The sequence below is a fragment of the Capra hircus genome, chromosome 3 (genome assembly GCF_001704415.2).
Source record: "Capra hircus breed San Clemente chromosome 3, ASM170441v1, whole genome shotgun sequence".
Lineage (NCBI taxonomy): Eukaryota > Metazoa > Chordata > Mammalia > Artiodactyla > Bovidae > Capra > Capra hircus.
Genome location: NC_030810.1, coordinates 61,018,141 through 61,036,967, shown reverse-complemented (window position 1 = coordinate 61,036,967; position 18,827 = coordinate 61,018,141). Strand labels below are relative to the sequence as shown.

Here is an 18,827-nt window from a genome sequence, read left to right as displayed (position 1 = left end):
CCTAAATAAAATATGAATCAAAATTTAAATTGAGTAACATTAAAGTATCCTCTGTATCTAAAATTCAGAGAGTTGTTACATGGATTCCTATTTTTAAAACTCCTGAGCAGCTTCTGAAAGCTCTATGGGTCAAGGCAAAAAAAAAATAAGTAGGCCAAAATTGTGAGGAACATATATTTGGCAATTTTTATTAAATGGGGACAAGACAGATTGTAGAAGGGAGTACTTAATTATGCAAAGGGAAATGTGAGAAAAATGGTTGGTGTGGTTATCTCTCTTTTACCAATAAGGGAATTTGGTTTGGTAGAAATTATATGTTAAGGCAATTATTTCACTTCCTTTTTAAAGAGAACTCCTAAAAGACTCCGCTGGTAAAGAATCCGCCTGCAATGTGGGAGATCTGAGTTCAATCCCTGGATTGGGAAGATCCCATGGAAAGGGAAAGGCTACCAACTCCAGGACTGTATAGTCGATGGGATTGCAAAGAGTGAGACATAACTGAGCAACTTTCACTTTGTTTTACTTTCCTAAAAGGCCAACATTTAAAAGCATGCATTTAGACTTTGGCTGCTAACAACCTTGTATTTGAAACTGACGTGTTAAAGGAATTTCTTTTCTATGCAAGGGAGGATGGTATACTTAAAAGTATGCCAATTGATTTCTAAAATTTCATTTCAGACAAAAATATGAGTAGATAGCTTAGCTGGAAAAAAGTGACAGTTTAATGCCCAACATTATATATTTTTTGAAGTTCAACTGTTTTAGCTCTTCAAGCTTTGAATTTCATAGTAGGAGAGATTTATATAAGATGACCTTACAAATTTGATTTTGTGAATTTAGAGAAAGAATGGATTATTTCCATCATTGTTATGTATCCTGAATGTTTCCATCCTCACGAGCTCATGTATACATTAATATCCACATTTTAGTAGCTCTGTCCATAACTACCACCAGTATCGTTTCTCTCATCAAGGTCTTCCTATGATTTCTGAGAGGACTAAGACAATGACTTGCATCTACTTGGGACCATGTCTGCTTCTGGGCTATGGTTCTGACCTTGACATTGTTTTCTGCTTGTGAGCCAGTTAACAGAACTCTCCCAGGCTGTGTCACTACGGTCCTCCCCCTCCCCACGAGCTCTAGATGACACATAAGCTCCTGGGCCTCAGGACGCCAATGCGGCTTGGTAGTCTGGGGCAGAGAGAGAACAGCCCTTTCCCCAAATTTGTACTGTATGTTGTCACCTAGGCCTTCAGAACAACCTCAGGTTTTATCAAGCTGCGCTCATGGAAAAAAATAGCTTCACCCCAACAGTCCTCTCCCTAACCTCATATGTCTCTAGTCACTGTCCTCTTCTATTATTATGCCTGTGTTCCAGGCATTATTGAGTGAAAAGCCTGTCTGTCTCCACGATCAAAAAGAAATCAAGAGTCCATTGGATTTGAGACCAACTGGTGTCTGGTCATTAGTTTTATACTTGAGCCAGGTACAGTTAGACAATTAACCCCTTTTTACTATATCTTCCTGCTGTTGCTACTGCTAAGTCACTTCAGTTGTGTCTGACTCTCTGTGACCCCATAGACGACAGCCCACCAGGCTCCCCCATCCCTGGGATTCTCCAGGCAAGAACACTGGAGTGGGTTGCCATTTCCTTCTCCATATCTTCCTATCTATGGGCAATAAAAGGAAAGTAGGCATTGAAACACTCCTATCTAGTTATACCATTATATTAAGACTCCCAATTCTATTGGAACCCAAAATTTATCCTAAGTATTTTCTGATATTTATTCTAAACTTGAAATTCATTGGAAGAAAGATATCAATATGTTAATTGTTATATCCAATATTGTGGAATCTATAAAGCAAGATTTTCTCTGGACATTTTTTGTGCTTAGGATTAGAGGGTCGGGAGTTGATGGGAAGGCCAGAGTTTCTAGATCTCTACTGTAATTCTGCTTTATTATTTTGTATCCTGTGTCAGTGTAACTGACTTGGTTTTTACTGCTAAAAATAATTTGAATTAGGGAGGTGGAAAGTATAGGATGGGTCTGATGATCAGGGGCTATTTTTATCCTTTCTTTTTGTACTTAGCCCAAGGTCATGAAAAAGCCATAAAAGTACATTTTCCTGAGTCGAGGTGTTGTGTCGGCTGTGTGTGTTTTCACTGAGCTATGAATAATCACTAAGCTCTTTAACAGTATTGTGTACCTGTTATATCTCAGAAAATTGAAACTAAGGATTTTGGGTGCCAACTAAAAGCAGTTCTCTGTTGCTGTTGAGTATAATCCAGCTTTAGATAATTCGTTGTACCTAAATTAAGGTTATCCTAAAACTAAAGGAAATTTTACAGATAAAATACTGTGAGCTAAAATTGATATATATCATAATATACATATATAAGATTTTCATAATGACTATGTTTCAGAAGCATTTTAATTTTGGTTTAACTTGACTGTTTACTTGCAGTTCGTTTAGTAATAGATGAAATGGGATTTATGAAAACGCCAGATGAGGATGAAACAAGCAATCTTATATGGTGTGATTCTGCTGTTCAGCAAGAGAAGATTGCAGAGCTACAAAATTACCAGGTAGGAAATTAATCATGACCAATTATTGGTCAGTAGGAAAATTCTATGAATTCCATTATAGTTTTCTTTAGGTAGGGTTCTTAATATGTTGACATATTAATTTATTTCTCCCTGATGGCCCCCATGGCTCAGTGGATAAAGAATCTGCCTGCAGTGCAGGAGACGCAGGAGATGTGGGTTGAATCCCTATGTTGGCAAGGTTCCCTGGAAGAGGAAATCACAACCCACTCCAGTATTCTCGCTTAAATGGGCTTCCCTGGTGGCTCAGCAGTAAAGAATCCTCCTGCCAATGCAAGATACACAGGTTTGGTCCCTGGGTTGTGAAGATCTTCCGGAGAAGGAAATGTCAACCCACTCCAGTATTCTTGCCTGAGAAATCTCATGGACAGAAGAGCCTGATGGGCTACAGTCCATGGGGTCCCGAAAAGAGTCAGACACGGCTTAGCAACTATACACACAACACGATTTACCTGAGTAGCCTGTTGCCTGAAGACTGCATCCTTTCAGATTTAACTTTAACCTCTTTCCATCTTTAAGGAAGAATTGATAGAGGAAAGCTCTTCCTCGGCTTGTGCTTTGCATCATGCATACAGATGAACAATGTGAAATAGATTGCATAAAGGGATCTGAATACAGCGACCCCTTTTAATGTCAGCTATGTGTAGTTTGGCTTCATTATTTCATTATTAGAATGTAATACAAGTATATTAAAAAATAAAAGCCAAATACATGGAGTTTTAGGCAATTGAGATTTTGTATAGTTCTTTACCTGTTTTCGTAGTGACTTGTACAAAATTGACTGTAGACAGCAAGTTCATTTTCACCAGTGTTTTTAGTCTTTAGTCTCTTATTAAAAAACACTAAACTCAAAGGATGCCTGTAACTGTATCATAGTATAAATGAATATATTCATTAGGTCGATGAGAATATTAATGTTTGCCTTTTTATTTTGCAGAGGATCAACCATTTTCCAGGAATGGGGGAGATCTGTAGGAAGGATTTCCTAGCAAGAAATATGACCAAGTAATCTTCATTTTTTTGTAATAGAGAAGACCTATTAAAAATTATATAGTGCTATCTTTAACAAATTGACATTGATTTGAAATGGAATTTCAATGGAAGAGGTAGAATTTCAGAGCTGAAAGAGTCTTAAAATTTTACTGGTTCTGTTCTTTGACTTTGCAGAGGAGGTAATTGAGGGTCAGAAACGTGAATACCTTGTGTAAAGTCAAAGTTAAGAGCAGAGCTGGAGTAGGATCTTCGTCTTAAAATTTCAGGGTTCTTTTCACTACAACTTGCTATCTCTCCAGCAAAATAAATTTTTTGTTTAAATGTAAGAAGTCTTCTGTACTTAACATTCAATATATGCTTACTTATTTTCAGTTAAACCTTGCACAAACTAATTTGTCACATTTTATCCCTCGTGTGGGTGTGTTCAGAATACTGGTTACTGAGCATCTGATATGTGCCAAGCACTGTAGTAGGTGCCTGTGTGCACACATAGAACACATGTAGATGTGCCTGCTCAGGGCTACATGCACAGATATTTATTTTGGAGACCATTATTTAGAGTAATAATATGCATTCATGGGAAAAACTGTTAACAGGTAAAGTTTTATAATGAATATATTGCCAAATTTTTGTGCAGTTTATATTTCTGTTTGTTAGATTTTTTATTTTCAGAAAGTTGATAAATTGAGAAAAAATATTAAAAGAGGATTCTTTCACAGATAAAGGTTAGGAAGATGCATGTAATTCAAGAAATATTAGTATTCATCCATGTGAAAGCTTATAATCCATTCACACAACAATATTTTTTGCATGTCTGTTGTATACCCTTGAGACTGCTAGCTTTGAAGTAAACAAGTTAATTAAAGCCTCGTTTCTGCCCAGAACTCACATTTTAGTAAGAGAGGAGCACTGATACAGAAATAGTTTGGTCCTGTCTCATTTGAGGTAGAGACTGTGTGATGAAGATGGTGGGAGAGATTCTTTATGAGACAGCGGGGAAGGGTTTCTGGAGAAATTAAATTATGAGATGGATATTGAAAGGAGTAAAGGAGTTCACCCTTTGAGAAGAAGATAAGGAGATTGTAGGCAAAGACAGCAGTGGGAGAAGGTATATGGAGATTTAAATCACATGATATATTTGGGAGAACCTCAAGCAATTTTTCTAGTTAAATAGGATATTGGGAGGCTCAACCTCAGATGATGCTGAAAATAACTGTAAAGACTAAGCTGTGTACACTGTATTATTGTATTTTGTTTAATCATTGATTCTTTAACCTCTTTACTCAACAAACATTTCTGCCTATCCTGAGAGAAATGAGGAGTATTTAATGGGCCTAAGCAGAGAAATAATCTGTTTTAGATAGTTTTGGTGGCACCATAGGATAATGGATTCAATGATGGTAGGACCAGAGAGTGAAAGCCCTGGCAGAGATGCTTGTCATTATCTAGTTCAGAAATAATGAACATCTATTGATACAAAAGAGAGAGAGGACGAATGGGGAAGAAAAGATAAATCTGAAAGATATGAAGAACATGGAATTTCTGGGACTTGAAAACTGCTCTGATGTGAGAAAGGGGAAGAGAAGGAAAGGGGGAGAGAAGTCTCCAAGATTCTTAGGTTTCTGGATTAGGATGTTATGTGGAGGGTGTGATTTGTTAATGTAGGAGTTACAAGAAGGATGGACTTTAGTGGAATGGGAATTAACCTCTAATTTGGACACATGTTTCTTTTAAGTCATTTATTTCCATTTAACACATATTTCTTAAGTGTCTATTGAATGCCAGGCATTGTGCTGGGCTCTGAGCACATGAGGTGATCAAAAGCAGAGTTATGGCTTTTACAGCCTTGCATTGCAGTTGTGATAAGTGCTATAAAGTAAAGATATATAGTCCTAAATTAGTGCATAGTGAAGGGACTGCTAAGTTAGGGAAGCTTTGGAGAGTTTCCCTGAGGAAGTGATATGGAAGCTGAAATATGAATGATGAGTAGGAGTTTATTGGTGCAGATGGTATGTAATAGCCTTCTGGGCAAGAAGAATCGTATGGGCCTAGGTCTGGGAGAAAACATGGATAGTCAAGATTCTGAAATAAGGCCAATGTAGCTGGAGCACAGAGAGGCTGATGGGGAGCAGTGGGGGAGATTGGTTCAAGCGTGATTTTTCAGGATGATGATCTTTATCCTAAATGCCACAGAAGAGGAGGAGGAGATGAAGTTGATAATATGACCAAATTTGCATTTTTCCAAGATCCTTCTGGCTGCTTTGTAGACAACAGAAGTCTGTATGGCCCAGGAGAGGCAAGAGGGTTAAATGTAGACCCATTAGTAGGCTGTTGCAATTAGGCAGTTTTTCACTCTGTAGAATCCTTGCAAGTCTCCTTGAGGAAAAAAAGATCATCTCTTAGGTAAAAAGTGATGACCAAGTAATATTAAAAATAGAGTTAAAAAAATGTTCAATATCATTTAATAAATCTATGACAGAACTCTGAGCAGAAATTATTCCAGCATCCCAAATTCCTAAGTGAGACTGCTTGTCTCTTTTGAAGCTACATATTTTTACATTAAATGATTAGTGCTAGATCACCTAAATTAAATAAAGTATTTTTCTTGAATATATGTATGCTTGGATTTTTTCAAATGTATATATGAAGAAATGGTATTATTCATAAACATTTCATGGTTAGTTTTAAATATATTGTTCCATTAAAGATTTAACTTAATCTAATTTTATATTATTGTTACAAATTTATTTATAAAAATATGAACACACATAAGGGTGTTGGAAGCAACAGTGGTACATTAGGACTGCTATTGTGCTTCCATTAGATTTGTGTGTGTTTGTGTGTTTCAGACCAATCAATGTTAGCCTATTTTGTAGTGAGGTTGTTTAGCTGGTTGGTTTATTTTGGATTTGATAGATGGAGTTGGTGATTATTTGTCTTCTCATAGTATAAACAATTTTTTAACAGGGTTCTCTTGAAAAAGCACTTGAAATATAACTATATGACCTTCTAGTCATGAGTCCAGTGGCTTATATATTCCACACTCTAGTCTTACAAAGTGGCCCTACTTCTGTGCATATTGTATACTAGGATCCCATTTTAATTTTGACTAATCTCATTTGGGAATAATATTTGCTCATCTATAAAAGACTTGCATACATTTATAAAGAAGACTTTCTGAAACAATCAGATTTTTCTTTAATAGACATAATTTAAAATATTTCTACTGATTTAAAAATTGTCATTGAGAATCAGTGTGTACAAAATAAATAGCATTTGGATTAATCAAAAGCAAACATATTATATCTAGTGTTGTATCAATATCCCTAAGTTATATATCATATAGGCAGCCTGATTTATAGTGAATACAAAAATGTCAGGACATACATTATAGCAATAAAAACACACGTGTAGGTAGATAGTAGTTCATATAAACAAAACCTCTGCTGACTCCGAGGTTTCACTGGTTTTCTCACAGAAGTAGGAACACTCAAAAAGTACTGGGGTAAAAGGCAATTTTAAAATTCCTCCCTGTGTATGACCCAGTGAACTCCAAATCATCTTTTAAGAGGCAGTATTCATGATACAAGGCTGTGAACCACACTGGCCACCCTCATCCCAGAGCCAGAGGTAATGATTCCTTCCGCACTTTACCTTGCCTTGTATACCTTTTTTGCAACTATCACATTGTGTTTAATTAATGGCTTGTATGTAAATACCTTAGAACCAAGACCATGTTAATCCTCAGTGCCCAATATATAGTATATACTCAAACATTTGATCTATTAATATGTAAATTAGTACCTAGGGCAGAAATTCTTGTCTGTTTTTTTCACTACTGTATCCCTAATATCTAGAATAGTGCTTAACAAGTAGTAGGTGATTAATAGGCATTTAAAAAAATGAGTCAATGAATGGATCAATAAATGAAGAAATGGAGGTAATTTAAATCATTGAAGTAAATGTCAGTAGCACAGAAAAAGGAAGTTTAGACAAGGTGGAATAGAAAGTACTTTTCATATTATCTCTCATTTACAGAATGATCAAGTCTCGGCCTCTGGATTATGCCTTTGTTCCTCGAACATGGATCTTCCCTGCTGAATATACACAATTTCAAAACTATATGAAAGAATTAAAGAAAAAAAGAAAGCAGAAGACTTTTATAGTAAAGCCAGCTAATGGTGCAATGGGTCATGGGTAGGTGTTTTTCATCTGGAATACATACAATTTTTAAAGAATTGAGAGAAAGAATAAATGTGACCATTTGCTCATGGTTGAATTCTAATATGAAAAAAAAACAATAAAATAGATTCCTAATTGTTGCTTATCAGCCTCTTGGATGTGTAGGATGATATTTTTCCTCAGATTGGGAGACTTCCAGCCATTAATTCTTCAGAGTATTTTTTCCCCTTTTGAGACTGCCATTATGAGCATGTTGATATTGTCTTGTAGGACTCTCAAGTCAGTTCATTTTTCTTTTATTTTTACTTTCTTATTTCTCAGACTGATCTCAATTGATTTATTTTCAAGTTTGCTGATTCTTTTCTGCCTTCCCAAATCCTATGTTTAACCTTTCCAATGAATTTTTGTTCAGTTACTGTACTTTTCAACCTCAGAATTTCTATTTGGCTCCCACCCACTTTCCGCACCACCTTTAAAATATAACTTCTATCTCTACTGATATTCTGCATTTGGTTAGATATTATTCCTATGATTTCCTTCCATTCTTTGTACATGATTTCCTTTAGCTCTTTGAGCAAATTTAAAATAGTTGATTTTAAATAATTTATTGTCTGGTAAACAAAATATCTTGATTTCTTCAGGTATAGTTTCTGTTAATTGAGAATTTTTCTTTGTATGGGCTGTAACTTTTTGTTTTTTTGCACGACTGATGATATTTTGTTGAAAACTGGACATTATGAATATTGTAATGTAGCAACTTTGATAATTAGATTCTCCTCTACAGGTTTTTTTGTTACTGTTTGTTCTAGACATTGTTTATTTGTTTAGTGACCTTTCTGAAACAATTTTGTGAAGTCTGTATTCTTTATTGTGTGTGGCCTCTGAAGTTCCTGTTCTATTAGGCCAGGGATCAGCTATAATTGTCCAATCTGTTAGTATTTGAACAGAGATTTCTATAAACACTTGGAACAAAAAAATTCCCCCAATCCTTGCAGATAGGGTGTGTGTATGTGTGTGTGTGTATGTGTGTATGCATGTTGTAGCATGCCTTCAGTGCTTAGCTAGGCATTTGCAACTCTGCCTTAGCCTTCACTTCCTACTTGTTCAGAGCTGGATGGTTAGCTAGAAGTAAGAGCTTAGGGCCTTCTCAAGTCTTTTCCTGAGCATGCATTTAACCCTGGGCATGCATATGGGCTTCTAGAATCTTAGAGATAGTTCAGAGCTTTTCAAAGCCCTTCTTCCCCAAACACTCTCATTCCCCAGTCTTTTATCCCAGTCTTTGCAGTTAGTCTGTTATTTTCCCCAAATATTTGTTGCCTTAGGCAGCAGGGGACTAATACATCTGTCTCTAAATGTTTATCAGCATTTGTCTCCCACCTCCCTCCCCCAAATAGCTGCCTCAGCACTGGGAGAGTTCTCAATTAGACAAGATAAAGCAAATCCTTTGCGATCCTCCAGGGAACCCCCAAACTGATTTAAACATGTGGACAAACAAAACCACAAGAATAGGTCTGTTCTGCTCCCTCTAGAACCAGTGGCTATAGTGGGAACAGGGGCTGCTGCTCAAGGCCACTGCTGAGCTGGGAGATGGAGTGGTACTAGAGTAAATTAAAATGCTAAGAAGTTCTTTTAGAGAGATTCAACTGTTTTGTTTTTGTTTTATTTTTTATTACAAGTTCCCTGGTTATTACAAACTTTTGGTTTGTATCCAGGATTCTAAAAAATTGCTTCTGACAGTATCTTTATGCTATTTTTTTTGTGTGTATGTGATGGAATCACTTTCCTCTTGAGTATTGTCTGCAACTTTGTAAACGTTTTGACTCCAAAATTATTCTTTTAATCTTTTTTTCAAATTTAGGATTTCTTTGATAAGAAATGGTGACAAGCTTCCATCTCAGGATCATTTGATTGTTCAAGAATATATTGAAAAGCCTTTCCTAATGGAAGGTTACAAGTTTGATTTAAGAATTTATATCCTGGTAACATCATGTGATCCATTAAAAATATTTCTCTACCATGATGGACTTGTGCGAATGGGAACAGAGAAGTACATTCCACCTAATGAGTCCAACTTGGTAAGTGGTATTAGACACTATGATTTTATTCATTTGTTCAGGATCTACTCTTTAAAATACCCATTGTATATAAACATTAAATGAACAAAATTCTTCCTGTCAGAATTTTATAGTGTAGAAGAATTATATACATAAACAAGACTGCCTCTGATTTATAGACAACTTTGTGAAAATTAGGAAAAAAAATAAGTATCTGCTGTTCCAGGAAGGCTGATTAGAAAAAGGCACCCACTTTGGGTGCTGTGAGCATAAGGCTGGATTTTGAAGTATGTAGGTGTATATTGTGGTCCTGGATAGAAGTGACTGATATGGAAATATAAACTAGAATAATATGCCATAGAGAAGTGCAGATAAAGTGTAATGGAATTGAGTATAGGAATAGATTTTGTTCAATTTCTCACAGCAAAGGTGGTATTTGAGCAGGTTTTGTATGAAAGGTATGTTTTAGAATGTGGGAGAAAGTACATGACACAGAAAAAGAAAATTTTATCAGAAAGTAGAGTTATTAATGTTTATTGGAAGAAAAGAGAGGGTTTTAAATTTACGTTAACTAATTATGAAGTAGAGAAATACATTGGCAGTTTTGGGGTACATTTTTAGTTCTATTTAGTGGAGATTTTTGTATTTTTCCATTAAGATTACCTTTGTGCAGCCATAACATATAGATGAAAGTCATGCCTGTATAGTTTATGAAGTTCTAACTATAATTTATTATCATAATTTATGATAAAAGTCATAACTGTAATTTATAGTTTATGAGAGGTAAACTGTAGTTTATTCTCCACACTTAAAAGTTCAGTTAACCTCCACCTCTTTTTTTGGATCTACTAATTATAGTAAAAATTACACCTAATTAAGGATTGTTTCCCATTTTTGTCAAAAGTCTAGTTATTGCTCTTCTCCAATATTATGCACATAATTAACTATACTGAGTGGTCATTTTCCAAAATTAAATAACAACTGATCATAAAGGTTACTATGTTCAGTTATCTAAAAATGTTTTAGATCTGGCCAAGGAAGAATAAGGGAACTGCCAAAATTTTTACGGAAAAGGAAGATGAAAGAAAGCATCATCTCTTTAAAGGTCATAAGGTGTAGATATATCCAGTCTCCAAGTAACGTTTGGACTCTTCTGCATTCTAGACATTGTGCTGGTTTTGGAAAAACAGTGACCATGTACTTGATCTTACAAAGCAACAATCTAGTGGGGAGGCAGAAAATAAGATAAGCAATGATAATGCCCAGTGATGAGTGTAGTGGTTTAAGAAACTGAGGGTACTATGGCAGTGTATAGCAGAGGCATCTAACTCAATTGGAGATGAAGGTTAGAGAGGGAGTTCATAAAGTAAATAGTGAATAGTTTGAATAGTGAGGGGCTAGCTAGGCCAGAGATGGAGGGGGGTGGGTTATAACTCCAGGCAGAAGAGTGGCCCAGAGATGAGAAGGGAGCATGTTGTGTCTGCAGAGAGCAGATTTGTTCAGCATGGCTGAAGCCCAGACTAAGAAGGGCTTCCCAGGTGGTACTAGTGGTAAAGAACCTGGCTGCCAATGGAGAAGACTTAAGAGACGTGGGTTTGATCCCTGAGTCAGGAAGATCCCCTGGAGGAGGGCATGGCAACCCACTCCAGTATCCTTGCCTGAAGAATCCCATGGACAGAGGAGCCTGGTAGGCTATGATTCATAGGGTTGCACGGAGTCAGCCACGACTGAAGCAACTTAACATGCATGCACATCCTAAGAAAGGATGGATGTTCATATATCAGGATGGAGAGTCCTAGAGGCCAGATCTTGGTAGACCATGGCTAGGATTATAGAATTTACCATTATAATAAAGGAAGCATTGAAAGATATTAAACAGGGAAAGAAGGAATGAGATTTTTGTCCTAAAAAGGTCACCTGGTCTACAGTGTGGGGAATGTGAGATGGTGCTAGGAATGGGCGGGAGAGGCTAGAGTAAGGGGGTAAGAAACTGCACTCTAGTCTAACCATGTGTGAGAAGAGAGATGACGTAATCTGAAGTAAAGAATAAGAACATAGGTTTCAGATATGTCTGTGGCAACATAGATAGCATTGATAGGTTGATTTGTTGAATGAGGGAATGAAGAGAGAAATTAAGGATACTTAAGAGTTTTGGCACAGACAGTTGGGTGGATGGGTGACATTCACTGTGATAGGGGGTACAGCAGCAAAAAGCTGATGTGACTGGTTTGAGATGCCCGTGTAGCTTTGAAATGGATCTATACTATTGGCATTTGGATATACAGTTTAGGTCTGATGTTCAGATGAGAGAGCTGAGGTACAGGCATAATTTGGGGCTTGTCAGGTCATAGATTATAATTAAAATAGTTGATGTGGATAAGATTGGATTATATAAATAGAAGGCAGATAGTCATGTTTTGAGAGGAAAGAGGAAGGGAACAGATAGGAAAAGGTAAGACTTAGAAGCTCATTTGGATGACAAAGTGATTTATTCCAGTTTCTTAATTAGTATGTATATAATTTGCTTAAGTAGTACGCTGGGTTAGGAAGTTGTATTGAAGATTGAGAGTCAGGAGATGTGGCCTCTAGGTTTTGCTTTGCCAGTACAGTTGAGTCACATGGTCTCCTGGCTTCGGTTCTCATATGTATGAAAAAGTATATTCTCTTGTATAAACCTCCGTGTTCCTCATATATCTCTAAAATTTTATGATTGAATTCCTACATGAAGGTATGAAAAATTTAAAGAGAGAAATACAAAACTTTATCTAAAATGAGGTCACTTTATGTAAAAGAGCAGTTTAAGAAAAAAAGGAGGAAAAAGGAAACCAAAATGCTCCTATTTGGTTGTTTTGGGACAGCAGACTACTGCATATTTTTTTCCCTCTTCATATTTCTAATTTTTAAAATAGCGTGTATTTTATGCCTTTTGTCTTAAGTAAGAATTAAATATTGATAAATTACATATAAGCAGATCATATAAGAGAATTTCAGAAATTGAAATATAATGAACATTCATTTTTTTTTGCTACCAATGTATCAGTCCACCAATCCTTGTAAAACTTTGTAATTCCAATTAGTTATTTTGAGCCTATACATTGAAAAATAGGGTAGAGAATGTAGGTTGCTATTGATTCATAGCTGCTATTACTTCTCTTTGTGACAAATGTCCAACTGACAATTAACTGTTTAGCTGTGGATTTTTTGTCAAAGTAGATGTGAAATTGTGGAATTTCCAATCCTACTTACAAGGATAATGTTTTAAGAAAAATGCAGTTTCATTTCTCTTTCACTAGGATAGCTAGAATTTTTATTATTGCTGTTAGTATTCTGCCAAATGGAGAGCTCCTTAAAAATTATTTTCCAAACAAAAAATTATTTCTAGTTTGGAAACTAGGAAATGTTACAGTTTGATTAATGTCCTTTTTCTTTAAATCATGCACTTAAAATTAGACAAGCTTGAGATTTATGCACTTTCTTTAAAATATCACTTAAAGCTTTTTCTAATTGTAATGAAAGGAAGGACTGTGTCTGTCTTATTCATCTTTGTGTCCACAGTGTCCAGCACACATTCCTCCCAGTAATGAATGTTCCTACAATTTTGTTCAATGAATGAAAAAAAGATTCTTAATTACTTGTCGGCATATGAATTAGTAAATAACTTGTAGATCATATGATCAGTTCTATATATTTGCTTCAAAGATTTCAGTACTATAGACTTAAGTAACTGTAGTAAAAATAAAATATGATCTAAATATCATTGGTTATTAACAAATCAAAATAATAATCATATGCTTGAAGTATATATTAATTGCAATGCAACATAGTTATCTAAAATGGTCTCTGGGAGAAGGATCATGAGTGAGTGTTTATGATAGATTGACATGTGCCATTAAATTATGAGAAGTTTTAAATTTTGAGTTCTTTTTCAAGTTTATTTGAGGATAACAGTGTCAACAAATTTAAGACTATAAAGAGAATAAGACCTAAGAGTGTCAATATGGAGCACTGTAAATTTACTGTTAGTCATTTAGACATGTTGGAGAAGGCAATGGCACCCCACTCCAGTACTCTTGCCTGGGAAATCTCATGGGCAGAGGAGCCTGGTAGGCTGCAGTCCATGGGGTCACAAAAGAGTCAGACACGACTGAGCAACTTCCCCTTCTCTTTTCCCTTTCATGCACTGGAGAAGGAAATGGTAGCCCACTCCAGTGTTCTTGCCTGGAGAATCCCAGGGACGAGGGAGCCTGGTGGGCTGCTGTCTATGAGGTCACACAGAGTCAGACACGACTGAAGCAACTTTGCAGTATTTAGACATGTGTATTGCATTGTGTGACTTCCCTGGTGGCTCAGATGGTAAAGCGTCTGTCTACAATGCAGGAGACCTGGGTTCGATCCCTGGGTCGGGAAGATCCCCTGGAGAAGGAAATGGCAATCTACTCCAGTACTATTGCCTGGAAAATCCCATGGACAGAGGAGCCAGGTAGGCTACAGTCCATGGGGTAGCAGAGTCAGACACGACTGAGCAACTTCACTATCACTATCGCATTGTGTGGTGTTTCTGTCTGCTGACTCTAAGTGCACGCTGTCGTGTTAACAAGTTACAGTGATCTCCCTGTCACGATGGGCGAGCAGAGGTTGTGGTTGGTATACAGCTTCTCAGTTTCTGCTACTTACTTGAACTTTAAAAGTTTTGTTTGAAAAGACCTAGAATGCTGTCTCAGAAAATTCTTTTCCCAAAACAAATTAGCATGAAAATTTTGAAAAACATGAAATGAAACCAGCTAAGAAAAGCAAACTTCAGAGTTATAACACTTTTCTTGCTTAGCAGTGTATAGTGTTGCATTTTCATTTAATTAGCCTACATTTTATTATTATTTTCATACTTCTATGGTAGATATATTTTCAATAACATACCGAGTAGCTTTGTAGATGACTATATTCATAATCCTTTTTAGAAAAATGTGCCATTGAATTTTATTTGAAAATTATATAATCATGAAATTATCGGTCTGTATTTTTTAAACTTTAAAATTGTCTTTTCTCCTTGGATACTTTCTTTTCTGTGAAACCTCATGGTTCTAGAGTTTCATAGGTGATAACAACTTTGGTTCTTACTTGTTACAGACCCAGTTATACATGCATCTGACAAACTACTCTGTGAACAAGCATAATGAACGTTTTGAAAGGGATGAAACTGAAAACAAAGGCAGCAAACGTTCCATCAAATGGTTTACAGAATTCCTACAAGCAAATCAGCATGATGTGGCTAAGTTTTGGAGTGATATTTCAGTAAGATTGCACCATTTCATAATTTTAATTGTCTCTCCTCATATTACTTGGAAGAATCAACAACCGTTTAATATAAAGAACCGATTACATTAGACTGGGCAGATATAGTGTATTTTAATGAAGAAAGTGAAGTTTGTCACAAGTAGATAAGTAGTACCAATAGATAAGTAGTACTTTTACTGCTCGTGATTGGAAAGGAAATTTTAAGTGGAGGCCCAAGCATAAATCGGGCTTCCCTGGTAGCTCAGCTGGTAAAGAATCTGCCTGCAATGCAGGAAACCCCGTCTTTATTCCTGGGTTGGGAAGATCTGCTGGAGAACTACCTACTTCAGTGTTCTTGGTCTTGCCTGATGGCTCAGATGATAAACATTCCGCCTGCAATGAGGAAGACCCTGGGTTTGATCCCTGGGTTGGGATGATGTCCTAGAGAAGGGAATGGCTACCCACTCCTGTATTATGGCCTGGAGAATTCCATGGACAGAGGAGCCTGGCAACCTACAGTCCATGGGGTCCCAAAGAGTTGGCATGACTGAGCAATTTTCACTTTCACTTTTCAAAGCATAAGTCAAGGCATGGAGGTATGAGAATAGTTAAAAGAGGTCCAGATTGGCACATATTGTATTTGTGGGAGATTCATGAGGACTTACGATAATATATGTGAAGACTAAGTTTTAGGTCTGAAAAGCAAGGCTTAACTTGGTAGACATTACGGATTCATTCAGTTTTTAAGGGAAGAGAGTAATAATGCCAAAGGCTATGACTTTAAAAAGATAAATCTGAGAAAGAGTGCTAGATGGGTTAGAGTGAAGACCAAGAGTAGATAGAGGAGGGCAGTTGAGAGTAGCTTAAGTGAAAAGGATGGTCCGAATTGAAAGAGGTGACAGTGAAGTGGACCTTAGAAATGAACTGAGTGTTCAGAATGGGGAGGTGGGAAAGTATTCAGAGATTCCTCTGTAGTTCTAAGGAATAATTATGAGGCAAATGGGTGTGGCATTGTTTGAAACAGAATAGAAAGAAATTTATTTTGAGAAGAAGATGTAGAGCTTAGTTTTGCAGATGAGAGAAAAGAGTTCTCTATATATATTTATTTGTTCATTTATTCAGTAAACATTTGCTGAAGCTGTACTATAAGCCTGTCTCTGGCTGTTAATTTGAAGATACACAAGATATAACTCCAAGCCTCAAGAGTTTGGTAGGAAAAACCTGCACATAAATTGTTAATGAAATGCAGTTTATCAAGTACAAAACATATAGGCATACATTGGATTTGTGGGGATATAGATTAAGATCACATATAGTAGCCTGTATAGTATAGAGGGTATAGATGGAGTATAGTGTAGATGGAGATAGGAAGAGGACTTCCTGGAGGAATTAACACCTGAATCAAGTTTTTAAAAGTCCACTAGGCTATGATGGATTTTACTTTAGATACGTTGAGCTTGAAATTCTTTCTCAGGTAGAAAAGCAGGCAGTTACTGTATATGTATGGGGTGAGATTCATAACTAAAGCCATGGCAGGGGATGCAATTCCAAATGGTAATGGTTAAGAGAGGGAAGGAGACACATATGAGAAGATAACCTTGATGAAACAGACTCTTTTATTAATCTTAACAGAAATATTAAAGTTATACTCGTAGTTAGAGGAATATGTCTACTGAAAATACTTAATGTGATGAGGGCTATACAATTCGATGTTGCTTTCCTTCTGTGACAAATGACATATATTTATATAAGGATATCATGGAAAATGGACATGGAAATTCACTGTTGGTTGAACTCAATTCTCTTGAGAAAATCAGAGAGAAAAATCAGCATCATTATAGTTCTTCCTTTTCTGGATGTTTTGTTGGTTGTTTCTTTCTAAATCTTTTCTGTGTCACAGAATGTAAACGCAAAGGTCCTTAGGTGTCAGACAAGCAAAAAGGAGTGAAGTAATCTGGATAGAAGAAAATAGGGATGCTTAGAACAGTGGTAATTTGAAGAGCATCCAAGGTCTAAGGGGGATAGACACTACTCAGCACCAGCTTATTGGTGCCTTGTGGCATTCTGGGCCCAGTGTGCCTCATTTTCCTAATTTGTCAGTAGGTACCATAAGTCTCCTGATTTATAGACATGGGCAACAGATTCAAATTTTTTAGAAATTTAGCGGTTCCTTCAAATTTTGAAGTTTGTCACTTGGATTTGATCAAATTCTTACCAATTTGTTAACTTTCTATTATATCTTCCTGAGAGACTGAATACATCCAAACAAGAAATTTGATTCCAACAACGCTGTTTGTTTGTCTGTGTATTTTATAGGCCAGTTTTTTTTTTTTGAAATTCCAAAAATATTTTCATAATGATAGTTTACTATCCTGTGGGTCAGAAGCATCAAGTTGCTGAAATTTGCAATTTTGGAAAATAACTCATTGATGGTAGATCCTGCTTTGTGATACCTGTATGATTTAATGAATGGGTTGTTTGATGACAAGCTCAGAGACCAAGTTTTAGACACTCTCTGGTATTCTTGTTTTCTTTACTAAATTATTCACTTTGATTCTTCAGGGAAGTCTTTGTGAAAAGTTGGAATCTGTTGGGTTTTCTTGGCGAGGAATATACAGAGAGTCAATCAGAGAGAAAAATGAGTCCCATTAGCTTTATAGACATTGGTTTTAAGTGGTACTTTCCCCACATAATTGAATTAGGAGTCCAACTAATGAGTATGGAAATTAACTTTTCAGTTAGAGCCTAGAACATAATTTTCAGATATGACCTGAGCATAGTAACTGTGCTCTGACCCATTTCATGATCTTTTCTAAAAATGGATAAATTTTGCCTATATTAGTTATCAATTATCTTATAAATAACCAATTAATAAATAATAGACTGACAGTTTCCAAGTACTTTCGTACAATTATCTTCTCAAACTGACTATATTTATGTAATTGTTTTAAAATTTCCCTTCTTTATTAAGAATTGCATATACTTCCAGATATCTTCTTAAGATCAATCAATGGGATAATATAAAAGAGAGAATGACAAGAGAAGGTGGAGAGGGCAATTGTGCAGTAAATTTTTATCTAAATAGTTTACAAATTTCATGAATTTAACTTAGAACTTTTTTCACTGACCACTTTATTGATAGTAATTTATCTAAGAAGTAGCTGTCTGTATATGAAAACTAACATTCATCAATACTCTTTATGTGTGCTCTAGTGCTGGTGAAGAACGAATAAGAAATCAAGAGAAAATCAGGCCATCAAGGTTAAAAATGACTAAAACCATTCATAAAATCATCCTTACTGAATGCTTTTTATGTACTTTAGGTAAAAATTAAATAAATCAATACTGGAAATCCTTAGAAGCATTAGTGGAATTTGTGTTTGATTATGTCATTCTTGACTACACATATACATGCAATCTTGTCTTTACATTCTTGAAAATATGTTGCTTTTATGTAGAAAAAACACATATTTGCAATTCAGAGTCTAAATATTCATCCCCACCTCCTCACCCCAACCATGTCTTATTTCGCATAGACAATTGTTAGCCAAAATTTTAACTTTTTTCCCTAGTCAAGTAGTTTCAATAATATCTCAAGATTTATGTAAAGTAGTCTTTTCTCTTTTATCTCCATATCTATGGTGTTATTAATTCCATGAATTTGTTATTTTGAATAAAATTTCTGAGAACAGCCTTACAGGGCATCTCTGACAGACCCAAA

General features: G+C 35.9%; 1 protein-coding gene across 4 annotated transcripts in view; it reads left to right on the top strand.

Moving 5' to 3' along the window:
* TTLL7 (tubulin tyrosine ligase like 7) overlaps positions 1–18,827 on the top strand; it is a 171,850-nt gene that overhangs the window by 61,743 nt on the left and 91,280 nt on the right. For all 4 annotated transcript variants that reach the window (XM_018045669.1, XM_018045672.1, XM_018045671.1 and 1 more), the window contains exons 4-8: positions 2,467–2,588; positions 3,544–3,611; positions 7,638–7,796; positions 9,640–9,856; positions 14,960–15,124. In XM_018045669.1, the coding sequence (XP_017901158.1) occupies positions 2,467–2,588; positions 3,544–3,611; positions 7,638–7,796; positions 9,640–9,856; positions 14,960–15,124 (731 nt within the window). The remainder of the gene's footprint in view (positions 1–2,466; positions 2,589–3,543; positions 3,612–7,637; positions 7,797–9,639; positions 9,857–14,959; positions 15,125–18,827) is intronic.